Source organism: Ursus arctos, unplaced genomic scaffold (assembly GCF_023065955.2).
Source record: "Ursus arctos isolate Adak ecotype North America unplaced genomic scaffold, UrsArc2.0 scaffold_20, whole genome shotgun sequence".
Lineage (NCBI taxonomy): Eukaryota > Metazoa > Chordata > Mammalia > Carnivora > Ursidae > Ursus > Ursus arctos.
In genome coordinates, this window is record NW_026622875.1 from 50,743,322 (window position 1) to 50,765,162 (window position 21,841).

The following is a 21,841-nucleotide window of genomic DNA, read 5'->3' on the forward strand; positions in this document are numbered from 1 at the left end:
CTAAACCATCTCACAAAATTCTTTCCAAGAACTCTGTGGTCAGTTTTGAGATTTCAGAAATTCATCAGCAAATGTTGACCAGCCACTTCACAGAGGCCAACCATTAGGCAAGGCTGGGCTGTGGTATTATTTGAGCTAAAGTACTGCGTGACTCAAGGAGAGGTCTATTAATAAAGTATAATTAAGGAAAGTGTGGTAGCTTAAAGAAATGGCCCCAATCCTTCACCCTTCGCTCTGTCCACACCCTTTGCCACATGACTTTGCAGCTCCTTCTACTAGAGACAGAGTGTACTTCTTCACCCTTGACCTTGGCCACGTGATGTGCTTCGGCCAATGAGATGTTGGCAGGGGTTTGCAGAGCTCAGCCTTCTCTCTTGCGCCTTTGCCGTCATGTCATCACGAGAAGAGCTCCCGCCTCTTTATCTTGGACTCCAGCATGAATCCATGTGGAGCAGACTTGAGCCTAACTTGTAGCAAGGAGCCAAGTTCAGCTGGGCCCACAGCTTAAAGCTGGTCTAGCCAGCCAAGCCCAGATAGATCAGCCAACTCCCAACAGACCCACTGACACATGAGAGAGAAAAATCTCATTTAATACAGTGAGAAGTCAGTCATTAATATCCATGGCTGATGAGCCAAGAAAAAGTAGTAGAGACATATTATTTGGAGGTAACCAGAAGAATTAAAGCTAAAAATGGCCACCTTCAGTAGGTGGGCCGAGACTGAGAGAGGTGACATGAAAGATTTTTTTCAACAGACTATTTTTAATTTAATTTAATTTTATTTTATTGGGTTTTTTTAAAGAGTTTATTTATTTGTCAGAGAAAGAGAGACCACAAGCAGGGGGAGCAGCAGGCAGAGGGAGAAGTAGGCTCCCCACTAAGCAAAAAGCTCCATGAGGGACTCGATCCCAGGACCCTGAGATCATGACCTGAGCCAAAGGCAGATGCTTAACTGACTGAGCCACCCAGGCATCCCTAGACTTTATTTGTTAGAGCACTTTCAGGTTCGTAGAAAAATTGGGTGGGACAGAGATGTCCCATAGAACCCCAGGCCCCACAAACGCACAGTCGCCCCCACCATCAACACCCCCCCCAAGAGTGGTACAGCTGTTCCAACTGATGATCCCACACTGACACACGGTTATCATACAAAGTCCATACTTCACATTACAGTTCACTCTTGGTGCTGAAGATCTATGGGTTTGGACAAATTTATAATGACATGCATGGGTGGAGGCTTTTTATATTTCCTTAGAAGATTTTCTAAACTATTCGATTTTTTAAAAACCATGTACATTAACACATTGATAAAAATTAAGGAACAAATAAGATGAATGGAACTCAGAAATTCTCAAACTTTGTTGCTTGCTCCATTAACCCACATGGCCTTGTCCTTTAGAAGTTTCTTATTACCAAGGGTGAGACAAGCGAAGAATATGTGTTTCTCCAATAATACTTTCTAATTTAGGAATTTCAAGGTTTCGCCTAGTTACTGTTACAGTCAGGGTTTGGTGAGGAAAACAGAAATCACCCTCTGCATGTCATATATAAAGGGGTTGAATGCAGGGGATATGGAATGGGAGACTGAAGGTCAGGGAAACTACCGCTGCTGACTTCAGCCAGCAGCACTGAGGCAGGGGCTTCTCAAGAAGTTATCTAGAAGCTGCTGTGAAACTCACAGCTGCTCAGTCATCTGTCTGCTACTGCGTCTGGAGAATAGTGACCTCCTCCTCCAAAACTCACCAAGAGCCTTTCATGAGTGACCTAACATGGAACCAAGGGGGAAAGTTGCATTCTGGGAAATGCCTGGCCTCTCCTTTGCAATACAGAGACCTCAGCAGGGGGTGGCAGGAATGCCAAATTCTGTTCCAGCCCAGGTCCCAAGGACTTTGGTGGTGGCCTATTTGAAATATTCATGTGGGAAGATAGAGCCTCTCTCTTCTGATACCATTCTCTCCGCAGTCCTCCCCCAGGCTGTGGGCAGTTAGGTGTTACGTCTGCAGAAGCAGGGGGCAGTTTGTGTGTCAACTCTTTGGAAAGTCTCTCTCCATGTCCTGCCTGCACAATGTGAGCCTTGGAACACCCTGCACTGGCCTTGTGGGCATCGTCCTCCATCCGGGAAGAGTGGGCTTCCTGCACCAACCCTAGGCTCCTGCTCATGGCTCTGTTCTCTCCCCAAGAGACAACGTGGACAATTTATCAGCAGTAGAAGGGAATGAAAGCACAAGATGTTCTGATCTTCCCCCTCTGTCTGGAGAATTTACATATGTTTTCCAGCTTGTGACACTTGTATTAGCAAACAGAGAGAAGCTGCCTCTGTGCCTCAAATAAGAAAAGTTTTAGGGGAATGTAAGGAGGTTCTTGGGTCACCTCACCCAACCAGAAGCAGGAACCGGAGGAATGTCCTCAGAACTGGATCAAGGTCTCTACTTCTGCTACTTTTGAAATAAAAGAGAGAAACATTACCAGCAGAAGGCTGAGAAACCAGGGCAGATAATGTCTGATTATAATAATATTATCTTGGGTAAAAAATAAAATGAAGGTCATTGAAAAACTCCCCTGACTGAGTTTGTTTCTCAGTTCTCAGTGTTTTGTTTCACTTTCATTTAAAAACAACCAAATAATTATTTCATCCCCCTTGATCTCTAGCCAATAGAATCCAAGGAACAGTGTTGGACTCCCGGCACTAGGGGGACCTCTAGAGAATCCGCTACCAAGGATCTTTGCCAAATCCACAATGGAGGGCGGGGTCCTGGCAGCTACCCGACTCCTCCGCGGTGGAGGTAGATACGGAGGAGATAGGAAACCCACACCGCAAGTTCACTGTCAGCTGGGCTGAGCCTCAGAGGTGGCGGGCCTGACCCAGTTCAGGGCCTCACACCCAGAGCCACGCCCTGAGGGAAGTCATTGACACCTGTGTGACACCCGGCCTGGTCTGGTCAACAATCCTTCCTCCTGCTCCTGGGAGAAGAAGGCCGGCTCTGACAGCAGACTCACTCAAGTCCAAATCTGGCTCCCAGCCCTTTTGAGTTATGCGAAGTTAGGGAAGTTATTTGACCCTTTCTCTCAGTTTAGTTCCTGCAGCTATAAAATGGAGAGAAAACCTACCTCACAGGGTTGTTGGAAGGGTTCAGTGGGATAACCTATATAAAGCATCTTACGTAGCATCTGGTCCCCAATAGGACCCCATAAGTATAATGCCTTTCTGAGCCAATACATCTTCCACTTCTCCCTCCCTCTGGGCCACAGATACACTGGGTCTCCCAATCCTAAAAGCACAGTCCCTTCTGCCTATTGCACTGGAAAATGATGACTTTCAGGGATGCAGGAGGATAGACCAAAGTCTTTGGGGACAATAAAAGGAACTAGGACTTCTTGGAGAAATGGCTGATTCCAGGTCTGGGGCAATAAGATAAGCCTGGAACATTTGACCATTCCAGGAAATAAGGAAGTTATCAAAGACAACTGCTATTGTAGCAAAAGAGTTAGGAGAGAACTTGAAAAGGCTCCAATTGGCCAAAGATGGGACAATTTGAGCATTAATAAAGATATAAATATAACTGTAGTTATGAAACCCATGAGTTCATAATAATACCCAAAATCAACCAACAAACCTCTTTAGTCACCTGTGGAAGATGCTAGGGGAACCAACCCGTTATTTATAAAACTGGCAGATAGAGGTGCCTGGGTGGCTCAGTCAGTTAAGCGTCTGCCTTCCACTCAGGTCATGATCCCAGAGTTTTGGGATCAAGTCCCATGTCGGGCTCCCTGCTCAGCGGGGAGTCTGCTTCTCCCCCTCTCTCTGCCTGCCACTCCCCCTTTGTGCTCTCTCTCCCTGTCAAATAAATAAATAAAATCTTTAAAAAATAATAAAATAAAATAAAAAGTGGCAAATAAGGGGAAAGAATTAATCCTGCCCATTCATACCTTGGGGTAATCATAGTAGCAGCTGAAAAGTTTCTCTTTATGGAAGTACCAGTACCATTAGCATTGTGTTGTAATTTACAACCCCTAATGAAATAATAGATCCAGGCAAAGGCCGCCAGCATCACGGAGGGAGAGACATCAGACATCATGTACCTCCTGAGGACAGCACACAGCACAACCTATCAAGTGGTCTCGCCCCTTCCCCCACAAAAAAACTGAACCTAAATCTCACGAAGTCTCTCGAACTAATTACTGAATTACAGGAAATACAGGAACCAGGAAGACAGGTTAAACGACACCACCATGTTGAAATCAGCAAAATCTAGACTACAGACAAGTCTAGAGGAAAAAGAATCCAATTTCTTTAACAAGTAAATTGATCAAAGGAAGTGTTGCCATGGAAGTGACTGAGTGAAAAAAAGACTTTTCCGTGAATGCTGGCAGCAATGAGCTTTGAGGAGGAAGGAGAATTGGTGAAATCTGGACACCTCTCCATGAATACTAATCAGCTATCATTTAATTTGGAGAATTCAATGTAGACAGACTCCAGCAGATGCCAGCTTGACCAGGTGAGTCAGGTGATCCAGGTTAAGACCACCTGAGCCTTCTGACCGCTGCAGTGAGAAGAGGGCCCCAAACTTCTGCGGTATTGCTGCCCAGAATGAGTCAGAGTCTGGTCACAAGGAAGCGAGAGCCATCCTATGGGATGAAAGGCCAGCCAGGAACCATCAAGAGAGGATTCTGTGATGGCGTGGAGTAGGAAGCACCAGAAATCCTTTCCTCACTTAGACGACAACTGCAGTGCACTCTAATGTAGCTATTTTGGATCCCTGGAGGCTAGGGAAGGCTCGGAACTTCTGGGGAAGACGTGGAGGTAAACGGCAGTTAACGCCAACTCTTAGCAGAGTAGCAGCGACCCAGCCACAGTCCGACTCCGATGGCAAGCACCTGTTACGCGTTCCTGGCGCAACCTGCGTGCAGTTTGTGGGAGCCTGCATGAGCAAAAAGGACTGCATCTTCCAAATACCAGGGATGTGCTCTGACTTCATATTACTGCTTCTGATCACAGGGGTGTGGAAAAAGAAGCCAGAAGCCATTGCTGTGGTCCCTCCTCCACTGCTGCAAGCCCCTCTCCCTGCAGCAGAAGTGACTTCTAGGCAATTTTTTTTTTTTTATTCTAGGCAATTTAAAGGGCCAGTGCCTTTCCCCCCTCATTGAGCTTCCCTTTTTTCCCCTTTTGGGAGCCAGGTATTAAGGACTAGGACATTCAAAAACAACTGCAGATGTGAGGAAAATTAGAATATGACTGCACATGTCCAGGGAAAAGCTCAGAAAAGACCTGAGAAAACCTTAAGTTTACACCTCAGGCTCACTCTTGGCACAGACAGCCTACGGTTAAAATAAAAATAAAAACAGTAAACAAAAATGGCAAGAGGGGGGAGAATCTGATTTCTTGAGTTCACATATTATTAGATTCAAATATCCAGGTTTCAACTAAAAAAACCACAAGAGGAGTGCCTGAGTGACTCAGTCAGTACAACATGTGATTCTTGATCTCAAGACAGAGTTGGGTATAGAGTTTACTTAAAAAAAAAAAATCACAAGTGGGATGCCTGGGTGGCTCGGTCATTAGGCATCTGCCTTCAGCTCAGGTCATGATCCCAAAGTCCTGGGATGGAGCCCCGCATTGGGCTCCCTGCTCAGCGGGGAGCCTGCTTCTCCCTCTCCTCCCCCACTTGTGCTCTCTCTCGCTATCTCTGTCTCTCTCTCTCTCTCAAATAAATCTTTTTTTAAAAATCACAAGACATACAAAGAAACAAGAGAGTATGGCCCATTCAAAGGAAATCAGTCAATCAACCGAAAACCATCCCTGAGAAAGACCTGATTGCAGACACACCAGACAAAGACTATAAAACAACTGTGTTAAAGATGCTCACAGAACTAAAGGAAGATGTGGAGAAAGTCCAGAAAACAATGTACAAACAAAATGTAAATGTCAAAAAGGAGAATGAAAACCTAAAAAGAAACCGGAAAGAAATGTTGGAACTGAAAAGTACCATAACGAAAAACGAAAAATTCACTATCAAAGAGATTCAAAGTCAGATTTGAGCAGGTAGAAGAATCAAAATAGGACAATGGAAATTATCAAGTCTGAGGAACAGAAAGGAAAAACATTGAAGAAAAGTGAACAGAGGTGGAAGACCTATGGGACACCATTAAAGAGACCAACACACACATGTGGGGGTCTCAGAGGAGGAGAGAGAAAGGGGCAGAGAGAATATCTGAAGAAATAATAGCTAAAAACTTCCCGAACTGAATGAAATACATGAATATAAACATCCAAGCAGCTCAATGAACTGTAAATAAGATGAACTCAGAGACTCACACTGAAACACATTATAATCAAACTTCTGAAAGACACAGAGAGAATCTTGACAACAGCAAGAGAGAAGTCACTTATCACATACAAGGGATCCTCAATAAGGCTGTCGACAGATTTCTAAGAATTTTGGAGGCCAGAAGGCAGTGGGCCAATGTATTCAAAGTGCTAAAAGAAGAAAATTGTCAATCAAAAATCCTATATCCAGTAAAACTGTTCTTCACAAGCAAGGAGGAAATTAAGCCATTCCCAGTTAAGCAAAGCTGAGGGAGTCTGTTACCACAAGACCTGCCTACAGAAAATGCTGAAGGGAGTCCTGCAAGGTGAAATGAAGGGACACTGGACAATAACCTGAAGCTGTGTGGAGAAATAAAGATCTCAAAAAAGGTAAATACATGGGAAATCATGAAAGTTTTCTACATGATTTAAGAGAATATTATTTAAAGGGAAAAAAAAGTATTAGTCTAAACCCTGGTATTATAGTAACTTCAGTTTATAACTCCAAGCCTTGTTTTCTACATAATTTAAAGAACTAATGCATTTAAAAGACTTGATAGTTTATGGGCACCTGGGTGGCTCAGTGGGTTAAGCATCTGCCTTCGGATCAGGTCATGATCCCAGGGTCTGGGATCAAGCCCCACATCAGGCTCCCTGCTCAGTGGGGAGCCTGCTTCTCCCTTTCCCTCTGCACCCCCCCCCCAGATTGTCCTCTCTCTCTCAAATATATAGATAAAATCTTTTTTAAAAAAGAATTGCTAGTTTATGTTTCTGGGCACACAATGTATAAAGATGTAATTCTGTGACATGTAATTTTGTGACATGACATCAACAACCTAAGAGGGTGGGGATGGAGTTGTAAAGAAGTAGAGTTTTTGTATGTTACTGAAGTTAAGCTGCTATAAATTCAAATTAGAGTGTTATAACTTTAGGTTCTTAAATGTGATCCCCATGGTAATCAAGAAACCAGTTTATATACACAAAAGAAATTAAAAAGCAATTTAAACATTTCACAGACACACACACACAAAAACTGACCCAGCACAAAAAACAGTAATGCAGGAAATAAGAAACAAAAGACCTATAAGGCATACACATCCTTATCAGTAATTACTTTAATGTAAATAGATTAAATTCCCCAATCAAAAGACAGGTTGGTAGAATGGCTAAAAGACACGATGCAACTATACACTGTTTATAATGGCCTCACTTTAGATCCAAGACACAAATAGAATGTAAGTGAACGGATGAAAAAAGATATTCCATGCAAATAGTAACCAAAAAGTAACTGATAGTATTCCATGCAAAAACACCAAAAGGGGTGGCTATTCTAATATCAGACAAAATAGGCTTTAAAACCAAAAGGTTCCAAGACACAAAAAAAAGACATTGTATATTAATTAAAGTTTCAGTACAACAATAAGATCGAACAATTATAAACATTTAAACGCTAATGACAGGTCATCAAAATAATGAAGTAAAAAGTGACGGAATTGAAGAGAGAAATAGACAGTTCTACAGTACTAGTTGGAGGCTTCAGTACCGCTTTTACAATAACGGATAGAAAAGCCAGACAGAAGATCAGTAAGCAAACAGAGGACTTGAAGAACACAATAGACCAAGTATATCTAACAGACACAGACAGGACACTGCCCCAAAACAGCAGCTGATGTTCTTCTCCGGTGCGTACGGGACATTTCCTAGATCATACGTAAGGCCACAAACCAAGTCCCAGTAGATTTTAAAAGATAGATATCATACACAGCATCTTCTCTGACAACAATGGGATGAGGGTAGAAATCAGTAATGGAAGGAAACTGGAAAAATTCACTAAATTGTGGAAATTAAACAATACACTTTTATTTTATTTTTTTAAAATATTTTATATATTTATTCATGAAAGAGAGAGAGGCAGAGGGAGAAGCAGGTTCCCTGCAGAGCGGGAGCCCGATGTGGAACTCGATCCCAGGACCCTGGGATCATGACCTGAGCCGAAGACAGATGCTTAACCAACTAAGCCACACAGGTGTCCCTAAACAATACACTTTTAAACAACTAATGGATCAAAGAAGGAATCACAATGGAATTAGAAACTACTTAGAGACAAATAATGAAACTGAAAACATAACATATAAGAACTTATAGGACACGACGAAAGTGGTGCTAAAGAGGAAACTTACAGCTATAAACACATTTAAAAACAAGAGAGATCTCAAATCAGCAACCTAAGTTTAGAACTTTAGCAAAACTAAACCCAAAGCTAGATGAAGGAAATAACAAAGACTAGAGCACAGATAAATACAGAACAGAAAAACAACAGAGAAAATCAATGAACCTAAAAGTTGGTTCTTCAGAAAAATCAACATAATTGACAAAACTTCAGCTAGATCAACTAAGAGAAAGAGAAAACCCAAATGACTAAAATCAGACATGAAAGTGGGGATGTTACCACTGATTCCACAGAAATAAATAGGATTATAAGAGAGTACTAAGAACAATTCTACACCAACATATTGGATAACATATATAAAATGGACAAATTCCTAGAAACACGGAACCCACAAAGACAAAATCCCAAAGAAATAGAAAATCTGAATTGACCTATAACTAGTAAGGAGATTTAATCAGTAATCAAAAGTCTCCCCCCCTGGCAAAAACGTCCTAGACCTGGTGGTTTCACTGGTGAGTTCTACCAAACATTTAAAGAACTAATACCAAATCTTAAGTTAAAAAAAAAATGGAGTTACTCATTCTATAAGGCCAGCATTACTCTGATACCAAAGCCAGACAAAGACACTACAAAAAAACTACAGACCAATAACTCTTATGAACCTCAATGCAAAAGTCCTCAGCAGAACACTAACAAATCGAATCCAGCTGCTTATCGAATGGATTATACACCACGACCAAGTGAGATCCATTCCCAGGAAGCAAGGGGAGTTCAACATATGAAAATTGATCAGTGTAATACACCACATTAGTGGAATGAAGGGAAAAAATCATATGATCATCTCAATTGATGCAGAAATAACATTAAACAAAATTCAATACCCTCTCATGATAAAAACACTAAAAAAGCTAGGACTTGGAGGAAACTACCTCAACATAATAAAAGCCACAGACAAAAAAAAGTAGCAAACTTCATACCCAATGGTAAAAGACTGAAAGCTTTTCCTCTAAGATCAGGAACAAGGCAAGAATGCCTGCTTTCACTGTTTCTAGTCAGCATAGTGCTGGAAGTTCTAACTAGAGCAATTAGGCAAGAAAGAAAAAGGAATCTAAATTGGAAAGGAAGTAGTAAATTTATGTGTTTGCAGATATGACCTTATATGTAGAAAACCCTAAAGGTCACACACACACACACACACACACACACAAACCCTTTAGAATAAATGAATTTAGCAAAACAGCAGGACACAGAGTCAACATGCAAAAATCAGTTGCATTTCTATCCATTAACAATGAACGATCTGGAAAGGAAATTATGGAAACAATTCCATTTAAAACATCATCAAAAAAGAATAAAATACTTAAAAGCTAGCTAAAAAGGTGAAAGATTTTTACAATGAAAAGTACAAAACACTGCTGAAAGAAATTAAAGATGACATAAATAAGTGGAAACTCATCCCATGCTCATGGATTGGAAGACTTAATACTAAAATGTCAATACGACCCAAAGTGATCTACAGAGTCAGTGAAATCCCTATCAAAATGCCAATGATGTTCTCTGCAGAAATAGAAAAACCCATCCTAAAATTCATACGGAATCTCGAGGAATCCCCAATAGCCAAAACAATCTTGAACAAACAAAACTAGAGGATTCACACTTCCTAATTTGAAAACTTACTGCAAAGCTATGGTAATCAAAATAATATGGTACTGGCATAAAGACAGATATAGAAACAAATGGAATAGAATAAAAAGCCCAGAAATAAACTCTCACATGTATGGTCAAATGATTTTTGACAAGGATGCCGAGACCACTCAATGAGGAAAGAATAGTGTTTTCAACAAATGATGCTGGGGAAAGTGGATATCCTCACGCAAAAGAATGAGGTTGGACCCTTATCTAACACTGTATAAAACATATCAAAGTTAGTCAAAGACCTTTGTCTTTCTCTTTCTGACTTATTGCACTTGGCATTATACCCTCTAGTTCCATCCACGTTGTTGCAAATGGCAAGATCCATGCTTTTTTATGGCTGAGTAATATTTCATTGTATTTACATACCATATCTTCTTTATCCATTCATCTACTGATGGACACTTGGGCGCTTCCATATATTGGCTGTTGTAAATAATGCTACAATAAGCATTTGATTTCACTCATATGTGGAATTTCAGAAACAAAACGAATAAACAAAGAAAAAAAGACAAATAAAAGAACAGACTCTTACATACAGAGAGCAAACTGGTGGTTGCCAAAGGGGAGGTGGGTGGGGTGGTGAGTGAAATGAAAGGGATTAAGAGTACACGTATTGTGAGTCACTGCATCTCTTAGTCTGACTTCATGCCAAAGGGAGTTAAAGTAATTTCATCACTTGTAACTCATGAACTTAATGAGGCGCCTATAGTGTTACTCAACAGGAAACTATCTGCATCTTGGGATAGATATTTCGTTGTGTGGAACCGTCTTGAGCACTGCAGCGTGTCTGAGCATCCCTGGCCCGTGGAGTACTAAAAGCCAGGAACACAACCCACCCCCCCTTACTGGCACACCATAGATGCTTGCAAACATGTCTGCATGCCCCCAAGGAGGACAGCACTGCCCCAAGGTTAGAACCACTAAAGACACTCTCATGTTAAGTTTATCCTTCCCTTCCCAAAAAACTCAAACCTATATCTTTCCTTATTTGGATGGTGTATCAGCCCCTCCAAGAGTATAAATTTCACTTTGAATAAAGGACCTCCCACCACTTACTAGCTGGGTGACCTTGAACAAGGTAGCAAAACTTGTGTGGTCTCAGTGTCATCTGTAACACAGGGATGAAGCCTACTTAACTCAGGGCAGTAAACTCTGGTGCAGAGGCAAGCGTTCCTTCCTGAGCTTCCCCCAGCTCCTCTCTCTTTCCTCATTGCCCAGAGAACATGGGGAGATCACTGCCTGATTCACCTGCCACAAGGTTAAGGAGCAGGGATGTGTAAAGAAATGAAGTCAGTGGGGAGAGGCTGAGTCCAGCTTTAGTGTCATTCTCTTTGATGACGCAAACGGAGTGGTAGGTGCTAGTCTGCTGGCGGGATAGTAGGTGGCTCTCCAATTTTGTAAGGGAGAATTTTCTTCACGCTGGCGCTTAATGCCATTTGCTTTTTACTAAACACAAAATTTGGGTCTTAGCTATTTTGGAACATCTTGTACATTAAGATCCCTTAAGAATTTGTAGAAGCTAGGGGCGCCTGGGTAGCGCAGTTGTTAAAGCGTCTGCCTTCGGCTCAGGGCGTGATCCCAGCGTTCTGGGATCAAGTCCCACATCGGGCTCCTCTGCTGGGAGCCTGCTTCTTCCTCTCCCACTCCCCCTGCTTGTGTTCCCTCTCTCGCTGGCTGTCTCTATCTCTGTCAAATAAATAAAATCTTTAAAAAAAAAAAAGAATTTGTAGAAGCTAGTTCCATTAAGCACAAAATTTTATTTAGAGCCAATAAAACAGACTCAATTTCAAAAGAAAAGGGGGTGCACTTATCACGATGAGCACTAAGTAACGTACAGAATTGTTGAATCATCACATCACACACCCGAAGCTAATACAACACTGTATGTTAATTATACTCCAATTAAAAATTTAATCAAAGACATAAATGTAAGACCTAAAACAATAAAACTCTCAGAAGAAAACATAGGGCAAAAGTTTCACAGCATTGGATCTGACAATGATTTCTTATAAGCCTTGATGCAAAACCAAGGCACAGTCAACAATTTAAAAAAAAAGATTAAAAAATGGGTTTGAAATTTGTATATCTTCCAACGAAGATATACAAATGACCATAAGTCCATGAAAAGATGCTCAATATCACTAATTAGCAGGAAAATGCAAATCAAAAATAAGATACCACCTCACACACATTAGAAGTGCGACTATCAAAAAACCAGAAAACAAAAAGTGTTGGCAAGGATGTGGGGAAATGGAAATCCTGGTGCGCTCTTGGTGGGAATGTGAAAATGACACAGCCGCTGTGGGAAAGAGTATGGTGGCTCCTCAAAAAATTAAAAATAGAACTACCATATGAGCCAGCAATTCCCCCTTTGGGTATACACCCAAAAGAACTGAAAGCAGGGTCTCAAAGAGGTATCTGTACACCCCTTGTTCAGAGCAGCATTTTCATGATACCCAAAATGTGGAAGCAACCCAAGTAACCATCAGTGGATGAATGGATAAGCAAAATGTGGTAGAGATATACAACAGAATATTATTCTGTCTTAAAAAGGAAGGAAATTCTGACACAGGCTACAACATGGGTGAACCTTGAGGACACGAAGCTAAGTGAAATAAGCCAGTCACAAAAGACAAATACTGTATGATTCTACTTATATGAGGTACTTAGAGTCTAAATTGTAAAGACAGGAGTGCCTGGGTGGCTTAGTTGGTTAAGCGTCTGCCTTCAGCTCAGGTCGTGATGTTGGGGTCCTGGGATCGAGCCGCCCATAGGGCTCCCTGCTCAGCAGGGAGTCTGCTTCTCCCTCTGCCTCTGCTTGCTCTCTCTCTCTCTCAAATAAATAAATAAAATCTTTAAAAAAATTGTATTATTTTAAAAAATTGTATTGTTAAAAAAAAAGTAGAATGGTGGTTGCCAGGGGCTGGGGTAAGGGGAATGGGAAGTTATTGTTTAATTGATACAGAGTTTCAGTTTTGCAAAATGAAGAGTTCTGGGGATGGAGGGTCGTGATGTTCATACAACATTATACATGTGCTTAATACCACTGAACTGCCCACTTACAAATAGGTAAGATGGTAAATTTTATGCATATTTTACCACAATAAAAAAATTTGTGGAGAAAAACACAACTGTCAAGAACATGAAAGACGATTATGGAATGAAAGGTCACCGGAATAAAAGGCAGAGCATAAGGAATGCTGTCAGTGACACTGTGATAGAGAGGTATGGGGCAGATGGGAGCTCCAGGTGTGTGAGCACAGTATCGTGTATAAACTTGTCAAATCACTAAGTTGTACACATGAAACTAATGTAACTTGTATGTCAACTGCACTCAAATAAAAAAGAAATTTTTTTTGAGAGGTTGAGAAAGAGAGAGGAGGGGCAGAGGGGGAAAAAGAAAGAGAGAGAGAGAGATACAGAGAGAGAATTTCGAGCAGGCTCGAAGCCCAGCATGGAGCCCAACACGAGGCTTGATCCCAAAACCCTGGGATCATGCCCTGAGCCAAAATCAAGAGTCAGACACTTAACTGACTGAGCCACCCTGGTGCCCCAGAAAAGAATTTTTTTTAAAGAACATGAAAGACAAGAAAAGATCAAGGAATTCTTCAACGCTAAGGACTAAAAATGCGTCTTGACAATCACATGCAACATGACTTCCTAGACAGAGTACTGGATCATAGAAGAGAGAAAGCCACTGTGGGACAGCTGGTGAAATCTGAATGGGATCTGTGACTTGGAGGTTGGTGTCACACAAATGCTAATTTCTAGGCTTGAATGGTTGTATGCTGATTACATAGGAGAAAGTCCCTGTTTTGGAGACAAGCATGTTAGAGTGTTTTGTGGTAATGAAACATCACATCTGCAATTTAATCTCCAAATGTTCACAAGAAGACTAGAGAGTAGATCGTGGAGCAAACACTGCAACATATTAACACCTGGGGAATCAGGTTATACACACCTGGAGGCATCTTGACAAAGGTATCGAGGACATGCACTTCGGCCAGTTGCATGATCCGTTCTTTCTCTGCAAGAGCTCGTGCGCGGGCCTGAATGATATGTCTCTCCAACATTTCAATTTCATCCAGTCGCTGCTTATAGAGCTCCCGAATCTGGCAGGTAGATGATCAAATGCACAGAAATATGCTGAGATCGCAGAGCTTTACTCACCCTCCCTCCCCAGCATCAGGCTTCCTGTGAAGCACAGAAGAACAGTCACAGAACTATGGAAACCATCTGGTCCAACCTAACAGATGTGAAACCTGAGACCCACAGAGGGAAATGGCTTAAAGGTTTCATAGTAAAGTCAGAAACAGAGCCGAGCCTGAAAATGTACCTCCTGCCTTCACAGCTGCCACCCAAACTCTGAAAGAGCAAACACGAGTTAGCACACCATCTGTGGTAGACAGGGGCGTGCCACCCAGATGCCTACCTCACCTGAGACTCCCTTTAAGGGGTTCCTCAGCGGAGAGGATCCAAGTCAGCTGCCTTCCTCCTTGTACAGATGAGGAAACAGTTGCCTTCCAAAGACGAGACATGCTTCCTCAAATCTGAGCATGAATGCTTAGGTTACGACTGTGGTTTGTGATACAAAGACAGGCACCCCAAAGGGGTGACTTTTAGCTTTATCATCTCCAGGCAACAACAACTAGTCGGCTATCTGCCCCAGTCCTTTTATTTATATATGCAGTATTTCATGTGTGTATGCACGTAGACAAATGAAGATGGATAGGTGCTGCAGACATATGCCTTATGCACGTATTTATGTAAACGTGCGGATAGCCTGCCCTTCCACTAGACCGCCCAACCACTGCGGCAGGGACTTTGCGCTTTCCTAGCTGCATCCCCAGGGCCTGGCACCCGGCAGGTGCTGGCACTTATCGAGCGGCTGAGTCCCCTGCCTTTCTAGGGGCGCGCCCTGGGTCCCCCGCACTGTCCGCGGACGCGACGCCACCGCTTTCTCGGTGAGCACCGGCAGGGAGCGCGCGGGGCTCCGGGGCCGCCTTACCCGCTGCAGCTCGTCCACGAACTCCTCGTGGCGCGCATCCTCGCTGCCGCGGGCCTTGATCAAGCTCGCGCTCAGGTCCTCACCGATCACCTCGTTAGTGTACAAGTTGCGGAAAACCCCGGTGAGCAAGTGCGAGATGTCTTGGGTGCGCAGCGAGGTGGGGCGCAGACTCAGCAGCTGCGGCTCGGGGAGCGGCTGGAGCGTGAGGGGCCCCACGCGGCGGGCCCGGCCCCCAAAGCCGTAGTGAAAGGTCTCGGAGTAGGTTAAGGAGGACAGCCGGGTGGACTCGCTGGGGCTGCGGATCCCGGCCAGGTGTGAGGTTGGCGTCCACGTAGCGCCCCGGAATGCGTACGACTCGGACTCTGCAGACTGCAGATCTCTGGCTCTTCCCGTCTCCATGGCAACTGAGACGCCGCTAACTCCTTGCCGCCCTTCCGCTTCCGGCTGCGCCCCTTCCGCTTTGCCTCTCTCCGCGGGGGGTGCCTTCGGTGTTGTCGTCGTCATAAATATTCGTATCTTTTGCGTCGGCCTTGTTGAAGTGAGCATAGTGTGAGGCACGTGTGGAGAATGGTTCATTGGCAGAGCCAGGCCAGTGGTTGCAAAACCTGGCTCCTGACTACCTCTCTTCATGCGTCCATTCTCTAATTTGTTAAGTAATTATTCACTCGTTTAATATTTATTGTGTAAAGGTTCTATTTCAGGTTTGTGCTGGGAGCTGAAGATAGCAAAGGAAGTAAGATGCTGCCTCTGCCCTCAGTCTTTGTGTGTGTGTGTGTGAGAGAGAGAGAGAGAGACAGAGAGAGAGAGAGAGACCTAGACTCGGAAACCAGGGTGGTGAGCAGGGAGGACACTGGAAAACAATCATAGTTTGGTAGTTTAGTGGGTTAAGCCCAAGGTGGCAATAAATGTTGTTTGTCAGGGAACCACAAAGGACAGGAACTTAATCATTTTACAGAGGGAGCGCGAACAGTGGCTTTTTGGACAAAGTGAAGACCAGGCAGAGATTTTTTTAAACTCTCCATCCTTAGTCATCAAGGAAGTGGAAATTAAAACCACAGTGCAATGCCACTGCACACTTAGTAGAATGTCAGAAAGTTGGCTAAATAAATAAATGTACCAGGCGAGTGCCAGTGATGATGTGGAGAAACTCCAACTGTCGTTTTGCCACGGGAATACACACTAGTACAGCAGCTCTGGAAAATGGTTTCGCAGCTTCTTAGAAAGTTACGCATATAGCAGGCCCGCTTCCAGGTATCTTCCCAGGGAAATGAAAACTTACGTGCACACAAAACCCTGTACCTAAATGTTTATGATGGCTTTCTTTATCATCACCAAAACCTGGAAAAAAACCCAAATGTTCTATCCACCGGCTAAAGGATAACTTGTGGTACATCTATACAACAAACGCTCCCGGCAATAAAGAGGAAACAGGAATGTTGATACATACAGCAGCAGAGGTGAATATCAAATGCATTATGCTGGTAGAAGAAACCATTCTCCAAAGGCTATTTACATAATGATTCCATTTTTAGGATATTCTGGAAAATTCAGGACAGAAAACAGATCGGGGGGCCCGGGCGGCTCCGTCCGTTAAGCATCAGACTCTTGGTCTCAGCTCAGGTCTTGATCTCAGGGCCGTGAGTTCAAGCCCCATATTGGGCTCCAGGCTGGGTGTGGAGCCAACAACAAAACAAACAAAAACAAAACAAAACAGATCAGTGGTTGCCAGGAGCTGGTCATGGAAGTTAGTGTTGGCTCCAAAGGAGCCTGAGGAAATTTCTTTGGGGTGAGGGAACTGTTCTTTATTGTGGTGATGGTTACACAACTGTATGAATTTGTAAAACCCCGCAGGACCATAAAGGATGAATTTTGCTGCATACAAATTATACTCCAGTTTTTTAAACAGTGAAGGAAAAAAAAAAAGAATGAGTAGAAATAAGCCAGGAGAGGAGGAAAACGGGCATTCTGGGCAGAGGGAAACCATTGTATAAAAGTGGAACGAGAGAAAGTGCATATGGGAAGAAATGGAGGAAGTTCAGGAGTGGAATTTAAGAATTAGAGCAGGAGGAATGAAGCTGGGAGGTGAGGGCCAGATCATAAGCAGGTTTGTAGGCAACATTAGGGAATTTAAGCTATTCTGAGTCCATTTAGAAGGGCCATCAAGGGTCTTCAGCTGGGCATGTCATGGTCACCTCTGCGTATTACTAAGATCACTCTGGTTGCCGTAAAGAACAGGCTGGAGGGAGGCAGAAGGTGTCAGGGTGATGGATTAGGAAACTATGGATGGATTAGGAAACTGCATTCATGCAGAGGTTAGGAAAAAGATGAATTAGGAGCTTGGATTAGGGGGAGGAATTGATTGGAGACCTAAAAAAGGGAGAAGTCACAAGACCTACTGATGGATAATGGACGTGAGAAAGAGGAGGAGCCCAGAATGACTCCCAGATATCACGTGTGGGCAACCAGGGGAGGGATTGTCTCCACTGAAATGGGAGAAAGGACCAGGCTTGCCCAGGCCAGCCGCTTGACATCACATGGACTGGCATCATTGGCATACTATGGTTTCTGCTCACAGCTGACCCAACTAGCTGCTTTTTCCTCCTGGGGTGAGTCGGTTTGCCTTGCAGCTGAAACCCACTTCCTGAGATGAGCCCCAGGATGTTTGCCCACTGACCTGGGCCACTTCCGCTTCTCTTGGGTAGGCCTGGCTCCCTCATCTGTCCTTTCCAGTACCTTTCCAGTCCTCAGAGAGGACCTTGCTCTGGCTCTCCCCCAGCTGCACCCTTCTCCACAGAGGCTCCCTGGCCCCCTTACCCATCTCGGGGAAAGACAGGACAGTGGATTCTTGCTGACACTTTTGGCCTCTCCGAGCTGCCTCCAGACAGCCTCGAGAAGGTCACAAGGAGTAGCTTCGGCCCGGGAGCCATTTCCCCTTTTTCTGTGACCCCTCCCACCCTCTGGCTTTAGTTCACCCTGCTCTGTCCAGGCTGAGGTCTCCAGCAGCCATCCAGTTCCTCCAGCGGCAGCGGCCACTCCTCTGTCCTGGTCATCCTGGGCTTTCCAGGAGTACCTGCTGCTGCCTCTTCCTCTCTTGCCTGGCTTCTCCCTCTCCTCTGTGCTCCCCACATCTCCCTCTACCACTGGTCTCTCTCTGCCTGATCGGCTGGATCCATCCCCGATTCTGCCTCCAGCATTCGATTTCTGCTTGCCTGATAACTCTCACTGACCAAAGGAATGGTTCAAACCCTGCACCAGAAACAAAGGGCTCGAGCCACCTTTGGAACCACTCTCCAGCTTCCTCCTCCAGGCAGACCTCTTAGCACAAAGGGAATCCCTTAAGCTGCCTTCTTCATTTTATAACCTGTTCTGCTGACCAGAACTTTTGTTTGTGTATTTGTTTTTAAAACAGACACAAGACAACCCACCATATGGAAATAAGGTTATTTAACCAAGTAATGTTTTTCTACCTAACACGCAGATGAGATCACAGAATCAGATAATAAGATCATATCATGGAATTAGAACTGCTTAGCCAAAGGGTATGTACTTATTAATATTTGACATATTGCCAAATTGCCCTCCAGAAAGATTATCTCAGAGTAGACTCCCACCTGCATCCTGTGAGAGCATGATGGACATTTTTTGTTTTGTTTTTAAGATTTTATTCATTTGAGAGAGAGAGAGTTAATGAGAGAGAGAGAGAGACCACAAGCAAGAGCAGGGGGTGGGGCAGAGGAAGAGGGAGAAGCAGACTCCCCACTGAGCAAGGAGCCTGACATGGGGCTGATCCCAGGACTCTAGGATCATGACCTAAGCCAAAGGCAGCCACTTAACTGACTGAGCCACCCAGGCGCCCCATGATGGACATTTTTAACATATTTTCAACTATATCCCAAATTTTACCCCCAGCTCTCATCTCCTTCCCAAACTCCAGATCTGTGCATCCACCATATATTTGACGTCTCGTCTCGGCTATCTGAAGACATCTCAGACTTTTACATCCAGAATAGAGCAGCTGCCCCTCCTCAGCCTTCCCCCGTTTCAATTATCAGTAACTTGTTGGCCCAGCCAAAAACCGGAAGCCTTGACTCCTGTTTCTCTCATGGCCCCCACCAGTAACTCCTGCTGGCTCTCCCATCAGAATATTTCCAGAATCCTACCACTTCTCATGACCTCTACTCCCACCCCCAAGGTGTGAGCCACCATCTGCCTCACCTGAATCACTCTGCAAGAGCCTCCTCTCTGAGCTCCCTGCTTCAGTCCTTGCCCCTCCCCGATGGTACTCCTCCTTCCTGCAGCCAGAGTGATTCTTTTTTCTTTTCTTTCTTTCTCTCTCTCTCTCTCTTTTTTTTTTTTTTTTTTTTTTGAGAGGGAGAGAGAATCTTAAGTAGGCTCTACGCCCAGGGCAGAACCTGATGCAGGGCTCGATCTCACAACCCTGAGACCATGACCTGAGCTGAAATCAAAAGAGTCAGATGCTTAACCGACTGTGCCACCCGGGCACTCCAGAGTGATTCTTTTTAAATATGAGTTGGATCATGTCCTCTTTGACTTGAAACCTTCCAAGTGCTCCCCATTTCTCCCAGTGTACAAGGGAAGCCCTTAGAAGGCCCAGCCGAATGTGTCCCCATTACTCTTGTCCCCTCTCGTTATCCCTCTTCCTCTGCCCCAGCCACACTGGATTCCTTGCCAGTCCTCCGACACACCAGCCAGATTCCTGCCACAGGGCCTTGGCACTGCCTGTCCTCTCTGCCTGGAATCCTCTTCACCAGATATCCCCAAATGGCCCACTCTCTCACCTCCTACAAGTCTTTGCTCAAATGTCACTTTCCCTGTAAGATCCAACCTATTTAAAATTTAACCCTCTCCCATTCCTGAATTCCCACAATTCACTTCTTATGTTTATTATGGCGTCTCTTTTCTTTCTGTTAGAAGTTAAGCTCCACAAGGGCAGGGGTTGGGGGTGTATTTTGTTCACTGGTGATTCCCAAGCCTCTAGAACAGTGCCTGGCACATAGTAGGTGCCCAATAAATATTTGCTAAACAAATGAAATAGAGCAGTGTCTTCTTCGCTTCACAGAATTAAGCGTGTCTCCTCCCTCAGAGGAAGGTCTGAGAGCCCGTCTCCTGACCATTCCCCCCACCTAGCACTAGACTCTGCCTGTGGGGTGGGATAGGGTGGAGGTGAGCACTGGGACTTAGTCCACGTTCAAGGAAACATCAGTTACAGTCATAAGCAAATATACTATAAAATCCCACAAATGTAATTATGGAAAAGTAACCCCAAGTCATCCCATATCATCTTGGGAGAACCAGTGGGTCCAGACACCCTGTGGTCCATCACTGCATCCTGGATCCCTGCACGGTCAGTACTGTCTTCCTGGCATGACCTGACCACACACACTTAACACAGCTGCTTCCTTGGCATAGGCCGCCTTCACTTTTCCTCCTGACGCGTCTGGATTTGGGTCCAGGACCCTCTGGAAGGAATTCAGATGGGGTTTTCCAGCCCTGGCAAGCATCAGGGGCATGCCCTCAGACCAAGAGCCTGAGGCTGGGCTCCATGATCACCAGGCTCGGTAGAGGAGGCCAGGTAGGGGACAGCTGTGGGGACATCGGATGCCAGCGTATGTCTGTCCAGCAGGCGCTAATTTGTACCAGGTAGCCAACATCTGCTATTCCATCGGATTCTGAAGGGCGCTGCAGCCCCTGACTGTGGAGATCGCGGAAATGAAGGGATTTGCTCAAAGTCTCACAGCAGGAAAGGGCAGGGCCGGTTTAAACAGCCCCTCATCCCCATGCCCTGGGACAGAGGCTCCAAAGACCAGGAGGGACAGAATAACCCTCCTGCCCCCCCACCTACTCAAGCTTGCCTGGGTCTGCGTTTCTGGGGGAAGGGTTGGGCGGGGCAGCCTTGAAGCACAGCGGGAGCCCGACAGTCCTGAAAGTTGACATTCATGGCTTTGATCCTGCCCCTGGCCTGACTTCTACATGGGGTAGTGCTGGAGGGGCCAAGGGAATTGCCTGGAGGTAGGCACGCCCCTAACACTAGGTCTCACTGGGTCTCACCTGTCCCCAGTCATCCCAGACGTCCCCTTCGCCTGCACCCAGCCTCACACACACATTGAAGACAGGATGGTCAGCTGAGGTGGCAAGATGCCTGAAACTCCACCGTAGGACAGCACGGCTTTGGGCATGCGTGGCCCCTCTCTACACACTAAGTGAGCCTGCCAAAAATCCTGTGAGTCACCAGGATCTCAGGGCATCTTGCTGAGGTAACTGGGAGCTGGGTTTTGGGGCGGGTAATTACGGCTCCTGGCCAGGGCTGGGCCCACAGAGGGCCCTGCTTGTTTAGGGTGGAGGGAGCAGAAGCCAGCAACTCTGTGGTTGGGTACAGAGCCTCTTGCTGGGCCCTCCAGCCCCTCCACCCAAAGACGCACAGTCACACTCCCCGCAGAGGCTGGCACCCAGCAGAAGCAGGCGGAGTGCCTCACAGGCAGCCTGTGAGAGAGGGAGGGGCAGACAGAGGAGGTGAGGACTGTGCAGAGTGCAGGAGTGCAGCAGACGGAGCCACAGGGCTGGGCAGCAGCCTGGCTTCTCCAAGCAGGGCGCTGCCCAGCGCTCCTTTCCGGCAGAACCTGGTTACATGTGCCAGCTCTGAGCCA

General features: G+C 45.0%; 1 protein-coding gene across 1 annotated transcript in view; it reads right to left on the reverse strand.

Annotated features, from left to right (window-relative positions):
• DLEC1 (DLEC1 cilia and flagella associated protein) overlaps positions 1-16,997 on the reverse strand; it is a 73,308-nt gene extending 56,311 nt beyond the window's left edge. The window contains exons 1-2 of the mRNA XM_057315868.1: positions 15,177-16,997; positions 14,130-14,280 (exon numbers count right to left, since the gene is read on the reverse strand). Of these exons, the coding sequence (XP_057171851.1) occupies positions 14,130-14,280; positions 15,177-15,806 (781 nt within the window). The 5' untranslated portion in view covers positions 15,807-16,997. The remainder of the gene's footprint in view (positions 1-14,129; positions 14,281-15,176) is intronic.
• Between the last annotated feature and the right edge of the window lie 4,844 nt (positions 16,998-21,841).